Below are 15,310 nucleotides of genomic sequence, written 5' to 3'. Positions count from 1 at the left end.
TCAGGAGGCAAACTCCATCTGCTGAGGAATGCCATGTCATATGATCCAAAGCTGCAGAGCAGATTACTTCAAGAATCGCAAATCAAGCAATCGCAGATTCCTATTGGTGGTCCAGGACGATACAGTGTTTCCAAGTTTCTATGGAAGGTTATTTACTCCTGGTTTTGAGAAATAATGATCATTTTATATAACTAGCATTTTATTCAAGGTATATATTGTTGTTTTCTATATGCTGACAGTGTTTCTCCAGTCTCCTACACACCTCAGATAATATTCAATATATAAGCACAACGAAAGGTAACAGGAAGAACGGATTTTAATTTAAAAGACTGAACATAAATTTAGTCACGTGTTTTTTGAACTCTATTGTGCCACACAACACTCATGCTAAGATATAATTCTTTCTCATTTTAATTCATTTGAATTGCTTTAATCTTGCAGTTTAGAAAAGTGGTGATCGTGCAGCAGTTCTTCTGACAGGTTGAGGTACACTGACCTTGCCAATGTTGGTGCTTAATACATTCAAATTAATCGTGCAGCACGCATCCAGCCGTGCCCAATATGTATCTGTCCCTGTCAGCCTCCAGGGCAGAAAATGGAGGTCAGAGCCAAATAGAAAAGGGTCCTTGGCAGGAAATGTAATGGTGGGTGCAGTGGACATTTTTAAACTTTACTCACCCTGCCTTGAAAGTCTTCCAATATCAAATCCTAACTTTTCATTTCATTTCTGTGGCATAAAACAAGACACGGGGCAGTTTGAGCGAGACGGAAGTAGGAGAAGCGCTCACATGTCAAATGTGCTCGTCAGCTATGTTTTAGGGATGAGTTTGCTCTGTCAAAATGGCTGCAGAAATCTGTGATGATTGAAGTCTAATCCGCAGTGCCAACAGCTGCACACATAAAGGAAAAACCACAAGGGGCATATTCCATCACTCTGTGTGTTTTGGCAGATGCACACTGTTAGATATGTTGAACTGATTATGTAACTACAGTAGGCTGTTTTGCGGCAAGTTTCCAATACTGCTACTCAAACAAGCCTTCCATGGAGTTTACATGTCCAAAGGGCATAACTGAGGTTAAATGTGCTCAAGTGTTCTTCTATTATCCAATATGTTGCACAGAACCTTCGATGAGCTCACTAAGCATATAACATTTCCTTTAACTGTATAACATATCATGTTCTCTTTAGCTGTGGATGCATTCTAGTGATGTTTGTATATTTTTCTTTGACGCTCCTTTTTGTTGGCTTTGTTAATTTGGTAGTAAAGTGTCTGTTTGGTGACGCTAAATTTAACAAGTCCTGTTGAGGTCATTTCACGATTAATTCATCAGACAGTTCCTGTAAAGACCTATGTAATTTGTTGATAATTGTAGGGAAAATAGAGATGCTGTTCTCAGAGAGCAACCATAGTAAATACCAGCTCTGTTCATTGAGTTAGAAACCAGGACATTTTACAGCACTGTTACACAATGTGCCAATATTCCCTATAATCAGTGCCAAATTACACATTCTTTCCAGCAACCTACCTAAGAAATTATCGCTACCAGTTCCTTTCTCATTAGTACCAACAGTACCTGGAAAATACAATTACAATTTCTTTCTTTTTGTTATGCACATGCTGGGATAGTTGCACGTGCTACAGATTATATGTATATGTTGCTTCCCTGACACGTTTGGTTTTTTAAATTAAAAAAAAAATGAAACTGTTAAGGAAACTGTAACACAACAAAGACGCCCAACCACCACTCACCTTCTATCTCCTGATGGACCATAATGGACATCTACCAAGTTTATGGCAGACATTTATCCCCTGTCTCATTAATAAAATCCATTAGATTATTGCTACAGTCTTGGCTAACTCCTCTTTCTACAATTTTTAAGATGTTTGGCATCACAGCATAATTAACTTAACCTTTGTCTCTCTATCTCTCTCCACCGCTGATCCTTTCACTATTCTCCACCATCCTCCCTCTGCCTGTCTACTGCCTCTGCCAGTGTCTCTTTTGTCCTTGGCTCTGTCACACACATCCTCAGCCTTTTAGGGGACACAAAATGACCATTTTGATGTAGAGAACAGCCATTTATTATATGTATGCTTCCGCCCTGTCTAACCATCTCCCAATTTTGTTTTTAAATCAATGCCTCCTGACTCTTCACGACTGATAATCATTATGGAAGAGCACATCATGAAAAACATGAATTGCAACGACAAACCCATGAAGAGTTATCACTGTAGTCATTATAGCTCTGCTCACACCCCATTTGAATGATAATAGGCCTGTGTGATTTTCCCCTCAGCACTCTGAATCATTCTTACTGTGATTTGGACACTAATATATAACAACAGCAGCAATGTCATTCCCAAAGCCCTTTGGTAAATCCATGCATTATAGACCTAATATTGATGCTGTCTTGCGTAAATCCTCACAGCCTAAATTGTAAATGTTCTCCTGGTCAGGCAGGGATGCCAAATACGCCTATGGCGACTCCTTACTCGCAAAAAAAAAAAAGCTGAACATAAAGTGACTCAACCTGGCTAAAAACAGGTGAGTATCCATATTTCAGCACCCACACTCAGCCAGTAGTGACAGGTCAGTCTGATAAGGGTCCAACGGGAAGAGGGAGGAACAGAAAGAGCGCGTTTGAAGACGGGAAGCGTCTCAGTGGTTTTGTGTGGCGCGCACCTCCCCTCTCCACGGCGCAGAGAGCCTCCTCTCGCTTGTACGGACTCTGCTCGCAATTCCTGCTCTTCATGCCAGAGCCTGCAGCTGTCTCTCTGTTGCGTCCCACCGCCGCTGCTGTGGGAAATCGTCGCCTCGCATGACGAACAGACTGCAGACTCTCTCCCCCCCCCTCCTTGAAGTTTAAGCGCAAATCCGAAGGATATCGCAACTTTTAAACAATTCCCAACACTGTTAGAAGGCTGGATGAAGACACCTGAAACTCGTACCGCCCCATCTGCGTGTGGAGTCGAATCGTTGCAACTGTGAAGGCTATAGGAATGTGGAATATAAGTGTATCTCAGCGGTGAGTGTTGAAATGCGTTTATTGTTCCTCTCTTAGTGCGTGCGTGTGTGTGTGTGTGTGTGTGTGTGTGTGTAGTCAAATGTTTGTTGGACCGCACGTAGGCGTTCCGCAAAATTAAGTTTAGAGCTTGACTGTCGAGTCTGTGCACGACGGGTTTGAATGCAAACGTCCAAACTGCAGCGCAGACCTCTGACATGTTCAACCTGTTATTCTAAGTTAAAGACTGCATGTCAACACCAAACACGAGCTTGAACATCAAATATTTGCTCCTCTGTCAATCCCTCCCATGCAGTAGAAGGACCCGTCTCTGCCCCTGACACCATGACCACAGACCTGAACTTGACCTCCCTGCTGAACGTGACAGATCTCCACAATCACACGAGAGGATGTTCCCTCACCAAGACAGGTTTCCAGTTCTACTACCTGCCCACTGTTTACATCATAGTCTTCATGACAGGGCTGGTGGGCAACAGTCTGGCCATTTGGATGTTTGTGTGCCACATGAGACCCTGGAGCAGCATCTCTGTCTACATGTTCAACCTGGCTCTGGCTGACTTCTGCTACGTGCTCTCGCTGCCCTTTCTCATCTTCTACTACTTCAACAAAACAGACTGGATATTCGGGGATGTTCTGTGCCGACTGCAGCGTTTTATATTCCATGTGAATCTTTATGGGAGTATTCTCTTTCTGACCTGCATCAGTGTTCACAGGTACACCGGGGTTGTGCACCCGCTCAAGTCGCTGGGCCGACTGAAGAAGAAAAATGCAGTTATTACCAGTGCGTTGGTGTGGGTGGTGGTTGTTATAGGTATTTCCCCCATCCTTTATTACTCCAGGACCGGCTTGAAGCGTAATGCAACCACTTGTTATGACACCACCACCGAGGATGAGTTACCGGGTTATTTTATCTACAGCATGACTTTGACTGTATTTGGCTTCTGCATCCCTTTTATTATAATATTTTGTTGCTACGGCATGATAGTCAAAGCGTTAATCTACAATGATATGAACAACGCGCACCTGCGGCAGAAGTCTATCCACCTGGTTATCATCGTGCTTGCGGTCTTCGCGGTCTCCTACCTTCCTTTCCACGTGATGAAGAACCTCAACATGAGGGCCAGGCTGTACTTCCAAAGCCCTGACATGTGTGACTTTAATAACCGCGTGTATGCCACCTACCAGGTGACACGAGGGCTGGCCAGCCTCAATAGCTGCGTGGATCCTATTCTTTACTTCCTGGCTGGAGACACCTTCAGGAGGAAGCTGTCACGGGCCACTAAAAAACCCTCCAGGAAGGGGGACAATGTTCTTCAGTCCAAGAGCGAGGAAACGGCTCTCAACAGTCTGGCTGAGTATGTGGAGAATGGAGATCGGAGGCTGTGACAGGGCACCTCTGTGTGCCTGGTCATGGGTGTGGATCTCTATTGGTTTTAGAAACCACAATGGACTTTGTATCCAACATATAAATGCACTGTGTGGACTGAAGGCTGTGTGTAAAATCGAATAGACGATGGTTTATAGAACTGTAGGATAAATACTCCATTTAACCCTGTGATAACCATCGCACGCTTGCAGCCTGTTGATGTTGATAAGCTATTGTACTGTATTGTCCCGTACATGTATTGTACTCTAAATGTTAGAGCCCTCACTTCTAGTTTTTATCGAAGAGTTAGAGCCGCTTACACTTTGGACGAAATTAACATTATGATCAGGCGAGCTTGGGGAAATAGGTTTCCCTATAAGCTATAATGTCCTGTTCATCAATTTGTTCTGGAAAAATAGGACTGAGAATGGACGGCACCTTCTCTTATCGCCGAGCTGATGCTTAATCAATAGCTATTAAGCAGGTGAGAGCTTGTGGTTGAGGAAGACTACCAGGGGTGGCTTTTGAAAAAAGAAAAAAAAAAAAAGAAAAGTGAATGCACTGAACCTGAGATTGCTGCATGGATGTGCCGTGCAGACATCGTAATGCACTATAACGGGGGACTCTCTGCTCAGAGGGCCACCTATCACTCCTCATTTCTCTCTCCATGTATTACTGACTGGGCGAGGAATGTGGTCGACTAGTTTTTCATTTTGACAGCTCTGAGGTTGAGGTCTGCTACGGCTCTGTTATCACAATCTTTCTCTCCGTGTTAACCTGTTCTGTACAGGGAAAAAAAAAAAAGAGAAGATAATACTTACAGTATTTTTGTGCATATGTTACTATAATAAATGTTTTTTGAGGTGTACTGTACAGGATGTTGTGACGTTCCAGATTAGTTTGTGTTGTTAACTGTTTTTGTTGAAGTCACTATCGCTAATTCAGACCTTGCATGAGTCCAGTATCAAATATCATCAGTGACACACTGACTAATCACAGCAGGTTCTAACTACTCAACTGTTTATTGCAATATAGGGAATTAAGTAATAGCTTTTAAATGAGCAAAACAGACACGCGAACTCAATCACCTGCGTTGTGACTCCATCAACATATTGAAGTTTGTATGAGATACCTCAAAGTAAATACTGCACTGTGTCTGTGTTTTGACAGATAATCATTTCTATTTTGTATCTGTTGTAATCACTCTGGAAAAATGATTGTGGAGCTCTCTCAGTATATATTTTACCTTTGACTACGTAGATGTTTGATGTCTATACTAATACCATTGTAAATCTGTAATGTGGTCACCTACTGTCAAGAAAGGAAGTGAATCACCTGTACAGGATATTTGGGGCCACCTGTATGTTTGTCATTAAATTTTTATATTTAAAACATGCCAGAAAATGTAACAAGACTCATGTAATTCTTTTCGCAATGCCGCACGATTCAAAATCCATAATTTACAGTATTTATGTCACCTTGTTCATATCAGCTGCAGGTGTTGCGTAGGATGTTATGAGAGAACAAACACTGTTGATTTCGGTGATGTGTGAGCGGAGTTCTGTCCCCTCGCTGCTCCTCCTCTTTCTCCGCGCTGCTGTTGGCTTTATTTTTCAACACAGCCAGTGGGAAGCGAGGAGACGAGGGAGGAATAAAGAGTGGCACCTTTTTCTCTTGGCTTATCCTAAGACAGCTTTTATGTCAGTCACAATGGCGTGGGGTTATTAATGCAGACAGAGGGTGTGAAGCTGTCGCCAGGACCCCAGGGCTGCATGCTGTTGTGGGCACAGGAAACCGACCAACCCTCTTCCTCCAAACAGCGCCCATGAATACAAACGGCTTTTGATTTCCTGGCTTTGAGGTGCAAACTGCATAGCTGGCCTTGGCAACTGTGCGTGTGTGTGTATCTGTGTATCTCTGTGTTAGGGAGCCCGAAGGCAGGGGAGACCTTTTTTGAGTAGGTGGCTGTTTTAGCCATTATTTCCATCCGGTTATTGGTTGTTTCACTGTCAAAAGGAGCCACTGTGATATGCACATATACCACAGGAATATTAATATTTATGTATATCCGTTTATTTGTGGAATATATATCCTCTGTGACCTGTGTACACGTGATTAGATGAAAGCAAGGTTAGATTCAGCAAGCACCAAACCTCAAGCCAACATCAGTGCTTTTGAGCCTGAGCGTCAAATCTTGACTTGCAGAAAGTCGGGATGCTTGCCAGTATCTCCTCCCTCCCTTCTCAGCCACCTTTCACCTCTTTTCTCTCACATCCTCCTCTCTTTATTCTGAATCTAGGATTGAAAAAAAAACCCTTTTTTTCACTGCACTTCACCACCTTCAGTGATTATCCTGTTTGAATAAGTGTTGGAAAGGGACAGTTCAGTAACAGCGGAGAACAGAGGGAAGAGTCGAGTGTGAAGAGTAATAGTGGTTGTGGAGAACAAAGTCAGTGTGTGTGTTTTTCCCAAGGACACTGTTAGTGGTGGTAAGGGGGCCCCCCACCACAGGGTAAGGTCAGGACAGCTAACCAAAAGTACTGAGCTTTCTTCTTGGAGATTTACAGTGGGAGCTGGCACAACCCCATCCATCAAAGGGGCACCGTCTTTTTAAGACAAAAACCAAACGTAATCGGAATGCCAGTGTGTGGTCTTTGGTGAGTAAACAATCATGGGACAGTGTGATCACAGGGATGCGGTTATGTTGCAAAATTCAATCATTCACTGACACCACGTGACAATGCTGTAAAAACCACATGAGGACACATAAACTCCCATATGTATCAATTCACACAAAGCTGCAGTACAGTGAATCATGCAATAACTTACAACCTTACGAGTCTTTATTTTCAGGATTTTACATGTAACATTACAATTGTGCATATTTCTATTTGCAATACACAGCATTTGGAGGTAAACTATGCACTATTGAGGCTATGCAGAGCATTGAGGGCCTTGCATAAGGGAGGTACAGTGTTTGTTCACAACACATTTTTCAAAAGAAGTCACACAACCACGCATATGTTTTCCAACTGTTGCAGTTAAGTAAAAACTATTTTTTCCGCTGTCTCTTGGCTGCAACATGGTGCCACTGCCACACTATGATATTAGTACATGTACAGTCACTCCAATCAGGCACCAACCTACTACTCAACCCAATGCCGGAGCACCTTTGTAGCGTTATTGCACTCATATGGTAATGTCAGACTGTCATGACCCATTTTTACATTATTGTGAACTTGTGAACAAATTTAGAATTTCTACATCATCCAGCAGTCTACGTGTGAGAGAAGATCTGGACTGACTCTGCTGGTCAGGTAAGGATAGCTCACACTTCACTGACAGTCAAAATAAGGATTTAAGCTGTTGGTTCAAACCCAAATGCAAGCAAGTATGTATGTGTGTGTGGCAATGGAGTTCATCACACACCACAGACAAGACTCTGCTTGGCAAGATATCGCCTTGCCAACCATAATCACAACTGTTGAAATGAAATGCAAGTGCAACCAGTGAGGGAGTGCATGCAGTTGTGCACACACACACACACACACACAGTAATAATCAAACGTTGTAATAACAAAGCTTTGCTACCAGAGATTAAATTGTAACATTAATGCTGCTGAACCTGGTCATTGATGTGTGAAAGTGGGATGTCAAATCCAGTCTTTTTTTTATTTTACAAATGAATGCGTATCCATAACAAAGAATAATGTCTTGACACTCATACCTGTCTTCCTGGTGTGTGTGATGCATTTTTAACATTCTAACTAGAGGTGGAAAGTGTGTAACTGCATCTACTGAAGCACCATACTCAAATAAAATTTCATTTTAATTTTATGCTACTTTATATTTTTACTCCACTACATTTATTTGGAAGCTAAAGTTACTGCTTACTTTGCAGAATAAGATGTTTCTTTAAATGTGCATATGATATACAATGCATTATTATACCATGTGAACCTAACCAGCAGTATATATAAAGGGTAAAATGTGCTTCTTTGCAGTCAGCTATGATATGAAAATGCTTCTTATATGTTACATCATCAGTAATAACAAAGAAGCAGCTTTGCCTGCAAAGTGAGAACTTGTACTTTTATGCTTCATTAAGTTTATTTTGGTGATGATGCAAACATACTTTTACTGTACAGTACTTAATTAATAGTTTCATGTATTATGTACTATTTTTACATTGTGTTATTTTGTAATTTGACTTTAGTAAGGGATCCGAGGGCATGTTTCAAAATAAAAGTGGTATGATGTTTAGCACTGTTGATCCACAGCAACATAGGTCTGAACCTACTGGCCTGCTGGGGCCTTCCCTTGCATGGGTTCACTCAAGGTACTCTGGCTTCCTCCCGCAATCCTAAAACATGAAGGTTAAGTTAACTGCTGACTCTAAATTGCCCATAGGTTGGAGTGGTTGTCTGTCTTTATGTGTTTGAGTCTGCATCTAGTCCATTTGCCCAGTGTCACCTGGGATTGGCTGCAGCCACCCTACAACCCGTCTAAGTATAAGCAACATAGATAATGGATGAAGTAAGTCACAAAGTGCTTTATAATATAAGTATTTAAAATTAAATATTAAATAAGCAACAAAACTGAAATGACAAAACAGATGCAACAAGAAAGCAAAAAAGGCAAGCATTGCAAGTGAGTAAAAAGATTTTTTTTTTTAAATTCTATTTGCTTTGGATGATCTAATAATGACTATCCATTTTGTTTTGTTGTGTGTCTGCATCTAAGTGACACTGTCAACAGCACTGCTGCCAAGATAAAACATATATATATATATAGCCATGCAGCATGAATGATAGCCTATCAAAAATACAGATGACCTGGGGTGTGGCTGCTTATGACACTAAAAGCTATTTGAAATGAGACCGTCTTCAGAGCAAAGGGTTTACTATCGCCACTGGTGTTGGCCTACTTTAACAGCATGAAATGACTTCACATTCATCATGCTGTCAGACACACTGTACATGTTTGTGTGTTAAAGCCAAATATAGACCTTGATGTAACACTTGATATAACAATACAAACAAAAAATGAAAGACTCTCTCTTTTGCTGTGTTACTGTGCAGACGGTGTAAGCTTGACGATGAAGAGGAGCTGTCATCATGATGAACTCTCTAGGTTGCTGTAAAGTCTTGCTTATGGCCTGGACCGCTGCCACTGACAATAACGGTGGTATTGTATATAAGATGTGCGAGGATTAGATGGGACTGGAGGAACAGGTGGAAGAGGCGGTGTGAGAGGGAGCTGTCATATTTCGCCTGTCATGATGTCTTGGGTCAATATCTCTGCAGCCACTCCTGTCTGGCTTCCTGTTGATTTCCTGCAGCCTCTTGGTGCTGTCATCGATCAACTTGAACAATCGACTTACTGGCTGACATTCACGCACCTGCGTTTTTGATTTCATACAATGGGGTCACAATGACCCAATCAAGCAGTTCAGTCTGGACTGGGAGGAAGACGTCTGAAGGTAGTTTGGCTAGGTTCGTGCAATATGCTGTAAATACATTTAGTGAAGATAACGCTGATGCTGTTTCCCTTTTAACAGATATCGGAAGGTGCAGTTTTGCAAACGGACTGGCTGAGTGAAAAGAGGTCTGTAAGACTGAGCACAGACGAGCTGGTCTGCCTGATAAGAGTTATGAGATAGGAAGAGTAGCTCTGAAATGAACTGAGGTTAAATAAAAGGGCGCCCGTTGCTTGGGAGGATGAGGAAGTAACAAGATAAGGCAAGGTATGAGAAAAAGAAGCTGAGAAGTACGACAATATCAAATGTGCTTGTGGACACACAAAAAAAAGCTGCAGGAGAAATAAAAAAAGTAGCACTAAGAAAGAAAAAAAATAAATAATAAAAATAAAAGGTTAGTCGGTTTGACTTAGCCCACTTGTAGCACATGTTCTGTGGAGAATATACACCATACAGAATATACAGGGGTATCAAGGTCACAATAGTAAAATAAAGAGAAACTGCAAGCAATCCGTTACGTAATGTAGCAGATTAGGCCCATCACACCAATAACTGCACAGGCTTCTGCATGTTCTGCGGCTCTTGCCTTCAATCAGCCTTCATATGATCTCTCTGTTATGTAATAGAGTTCTTTTGTCTAGAACTGAAAGTTAGAATACGTCCAAAGGGCATCCATCAGGGAGTGAAATCGAATTACAAAAGTAAGTTAGAATGAATTTAAAACCAATAGCCTAACTGGAAGACCATGCTGTTAAGACAACTGTAATTACGAAAAAGAAAGTACGAAGCAAGGTCTTTAGTTTTGAGTTCCTCTCCGTCCACAGCTTGTCTGGAAGTTGTGCAAGTACAGTAAAGGGTGATGAGCTATGCACTCCACTGAAAGTCCAATGCTTTTATTAGCTGGCAACCCGTCAGTCTGCCCGGTGCCCTGCTTCAGGGCGGATGATAAATCTCTTAAGACCACAGTTTATGTAGCAGCAGATTGCATCCACTGCTCCATATTCACAGTGTGTCAGTGAGTGTGGGGTTACAGAGAGTGGGAATGAGCTTGTGCGTATTAAAGCAAAGGAAAGCAGGATCTTTGCAACAAGCTGTGTGTAGGCACATCTATATATACAGCAGGTGAATAATGGAAATATTGAACAAACATAACCATACATGCCATCTAAGCAAGAAGAAGGGCCATGTCTCGCCTTCACAGGTTTACTCCTCCTCACCGCTTTTGATTTGATGTCATGCAGGTCCGGAGCTGTGTGTGGTGGTAGAGACTTAAGCCTGTGTTTCTCTTAGGGATTGGGAGATGAACCTCTACACACCCTGCTACAACTTCCCATGAACAGTAATCTATGTTTAGAACTCACTTCAGTGGTATTCATGCAACTACTCTTTAGTTCGTTTAGCATATTATATGGGTGTTATCTTATAGTGGTAGAAAGCCTTGAGGAAACCACCAGAAGCTTATGAATAGATTGCATGCAATATTCATTGGTCATTATATGAACCCGCAGGCTATTCATCAGACTGGAATGACTGCTGCAAAACGGCCTCCAAAAGAATCAGTGTTTAGACAGTAAAGACATTAAAGTCCCTGAAAAATTCAAATGTTTCAAATATTTCTTTATTTGAATGACATATTTGTGTCAAAATAAGTAGCAATAAAACCAAAAAAGAACAAAAACAATCATTTTTTTTAGAGTTGAACACTCAAAAAGCTTAATCAGGACTAGATGTGTGTGGTGTGTGTGGTTTGATTGACAGTGACCAAGGAACTTCTCTCTAACTAAGTCCTGCCCACTTCCAACCGATAAAAAGAACTCAAAGTATCAAAAAGAAACCCAGACATTTCTCATTTGAAACAACCAAAACTGTGCAAACTTTGTCAGAAAATAACGTGTTCAAGTAGGATTCAGTCATGCATATCAAGAAGCTGATTGAGCCAGGTTTTTATAAACACTGAGGTCATGAGTCCTAATCAACTGATGGAATTATATATTCTATCTGTCTACCTAAAGCGTAAAGCCTTGGATTTTCAACGAAAAGGCTTTATTCTACTTATTCTATTTATATTTAAGATGATATTTTTTGCCACAAATAATCTAGTTTGAACTTGTTGAGTCAAGAATTGTAATTGTAATACGTCCTCAGGTCATTAAATTCCCCAAAACATTGACTCCAGAAACAATACTGAGGACATAACCTTTATGTCCTTTATGGTACATGATATAAACTCTGGTGTAATGGGCACAAAGACAGATCCCTATAGGGAAATATGTGGCCATGGACATTCATACATGTATTCTTTTACAGCCCTGTTATACCAGCAGTACAAACTCTGCCACTCCAAACTCAAACATTTGCCTCACTGCTTACATTTCGTCTACCTGCTTTCAGACAGCAGAGTCAAGGAAGCGCAAAAGAGCATCATAACTCATATTTACTCATGTGCCTGCAAGTGTCGCCCATGTTTAATTTGTCCTCTCATATGAGCAGCTGTGCAGCCACAAACAAGTCTAAATATTTTGAAATTCTCTTTCTACCTCTGAAGCTCTTATGAGCACACAGATCAAATTTACTGGTGGCTGTGTTTTTTTCAAGTATATACATTTATATATATATATATATATATATATATATATATATATATATATATATATATATATATATATATATATATATATATATATATATATATATATATATATATATATATATATATACACTGTTGCCCATAAAGTTAGAATAATTGTTCAATACCCCCAATTTTGTTAAAGCCTGAATACACAGTTTGCAAAGGTTAATTGTGGTTTAAGTTTCATTGTGATATGTTTGGAAGAGTTTGATCAATAAAGTTGAGAAGATATACACTTTATTTATCAAGAATAAATCACATTGTCACAATCATTTCATGAGAAGAGGTAAAAAACATTTTATTCCAACTTTATGGGCAACAGTGTATATACATATAGAAATATATATATTATTAGGATTAATAGATTCTTATATATGGCCACAAGTTTGTTCATTTGTTCGTTTGTTCATCATTTTTGACGAGAAAGAAAATCACTCCCTGTGCAGCAAAACGTTTTTGCATGAGTGATCTATCTACACTGTAGATCAGAAAAGGCCTGGAGAAGGTTCTGATATTAAGCTAATAGCCTTTACATCCCGGAGGAGTCAACTGCTGGTAGAAAGAATTAAATGCCAAAATGTTGCTATCACTGCAAACTCTTTTTATACATAACAAAACTGATAAAGTCAAAAAATATTAGTGAAGGGCTTAAAAATCCTTTACAATCTAATTAACAGCTGCAGCTTTAAAAGCTCACATGAAAAAGCGGTGATAGCAAATCTCTTTTAATGCTGACAGATGGTGCTAATTGGCATTTAACTTTGCCTTTGAAATTGTAATTTAGCTATTACAAAGTTAACCACTTCAAAGTTCTTTTTAATGCTATGTCTCCATTATTTTGTCACTTTGGGTGTGTGTGTGTGTGTCTGTGCTGTAAATTCTTGCATACTGACACAGTATTCTTGTACACTGTCACCTCATGTAATGTACTTCCTGTTCTGGCAAGTGAGTGTTAATGATCCACCACAGATAAAGCTGCGTTATCAAGTATTGAGCCTCCTGTGGGAGCTGTGTTTTCTGAGCTCATTAGACAAAGCTACACCTTGCATGCTTAGCAGGTGACTCTCTCTCTCTCTCTCTCTCTCTCTCTCTCTCATTGCTGCCACAGTGTTGATTTAGGAGTGTTTAAAGTGTTATGTACCAACCGAAGGTCTTGTCATTCCCCATTAAGTTTAAATCAAGATAAGATTTTGTCAGCTTCATGATAGAGAAATGAAGTCAGCCAGAAAATTAGAAAATACTATATAATATGACTCAAAAAAAAGGTTATTTCCACTTTTGATTTGACATCTAACATCAGATCTGCTGAAATTTCTTCTTGCAGTTTTCTTTTCATACTTTCTTTGAAGTATGCTGACATACACATGAAATGCATTCATAAATATTAACCACCACACACACAAATGCATCTGCACACCGTGTGTGCTCACACTCCTCCATTATCCATTAGCAGAAAGAGATGATCAGCAGTGGAGTGCATTCTCCTCCCAAGAAAACAGCTGACAAAACATTTTGCCCTCTAAAACTGCTGCTGCTAACATCTAAAGAGTGAGAGTTAATCAAAGAAAGACACAAATAGGCCTGACAAAATAAAATTTGTGTTTTTTACGTCCAACTCCTCCTTTGTGTTACCAATTACACCTCTGACCTTTTCCTCTGGACCATAAATTCACCTTCCCTTCCCTGACCTCCTCCAATGATTAGTCACTCTCTGTCCGGACACCTCCCCTTCCTATTTCTCCTTTCCTCTTTTCTCTTCCCCTTCAGCCTTGTTGTTTAGATTCTATTATCCTGTGCTGCTTGGCTGCCTCACCCTATTAATCCTAGCAGTTCAGTGTGTGTGTGTGTGTGTGTATGTGTGTTAGTAAGTGTCTGTGTAGGCTGTAAGTGGTGGCAGTGTGAGAGTGCGGTGTCTGCCGAATGGCTGCGAATGATTAATGATCTGGGTTAGGCGAGGTGAAAAATGGCAACACACACAGACACATGCACCAACACTCATACAGACACATGTATACACACACACACGCACATGCGCTTCCCCTGCGCAGGTGTCCTATTAATATCTTGTCTGAAGGGGTTTGTCTGTCTGGACAAAAACAGACTCCAGAGCAAGGTTGTGTCTCTTTCAAAAGCCTGTGTCAGAGACAGAAGTGAAATGGGGATGTAGTTAAAGCCAAGTGGAAGTGATACACTTTAAAAGGAGTTATGGGGCATTAAAGAGGAATGTACTGCAATTGTGAAACTACTGTTACTTACCATAACAGCCTGAAATGAGGCTCATACTCTGTAACACAAGTTTGACAGTTCGGAGAAAACTGCATCAAGAAACAGTGACCTACTGCATGCAGATGATTTCGCTCCACACTGGGTGTGAAAGTGTTTGTTCAGTCTGTATGCAACTTTTGTTTCCCCCTGGAGCTAATATGTGTGTGTGTGTGTGTGTCTGTAAGCCGATCCACTTGTCCTGGATTCCCTGCTAAACTTAGCCAAGTGACTGTGGTCATGATTGAGTGGTCATCAGAATGGTTCACCGAGTGGGTCTTGGCTGAGGATCTATTTTTCTGGGTGCAGCAGGCCCGAGTACCTGTTGCTTCAGCCTGCTTATCTCATACACCATATAAATCCACCAATCAAATGGATATTGATCCAGCCGGGGACGGCGGTGGGTGGCTGAGCTGTGAGTCACAGAGGCTTACAGTGGGTTGAAGGTCATGTCCACACTAACGCAGATAGATTTTAGATACAGTAAATTTTGGCCCCAAATCCAAATCTAGTCTGTGTTGATAACAACAGGAGACTGGTTTTTCTTCA

General features: G+C 40.8%; 1 protein-coding gene across 1 annotated transcript; it reads left to right on the top strand.

The window, feature by feature from the left end:
* The first annotated feature begins 2,939 nt into the window (after window positions 1-2,939).
* p2ry1 (purinergic receptor P2Y1) lies at window positions 2,940-4,943 on the top strand. Its single transcript, XM_070829130.1, has 2 exons — window positions 2,940-3,028; window positions 3,321-4,943. Exon 2 carries the CDS (start codon window positions 3,350-3,352, stop codon window positions 4,409-4,411), a length of 1,062 nt encoding a protein of 353 aa, XP_070685231.1. The 5' UTR covers window positions 2,940-3,028; window positions 3,321-3,349; the 3' UTR covers window positions 4,412-4,943.
* The last annotated feature ends 10,367 nt before the right edge of the window (window positions 4,944-15,310 follow it).

The sequence above is a fragment of the Pempheris klunzingeri genome, chromosome 4 (assembly GCF_042242105.1).
Source record: "Pempheris klunzingeri isolate RE-2024b chromosome 4, fPemKlu1.hap1, whole genome shotgun sequence".
Classification (NCBI taxonomy): Eukaryota; Metazoa; Chordata; class Actinopteri; order Acropomatiformes; family Pempheridae; genus Pempheris; species Pempheris klunzingeri.
The sequence above is the reverse complement of the archived record's forward strand: the minus strand, read 5'-3'. Positions and strand labels throughout refer to the sequence as shown.

Excerpts from the sequence above, each read along its gene's own strand:
- p2ry1 (XM_070829130.1), top strand. The coding sequence starts at position 3,350 with ATGACCACAGACCTGAACTTGACCTCCCTGCTGAACGTGACAGATCTC.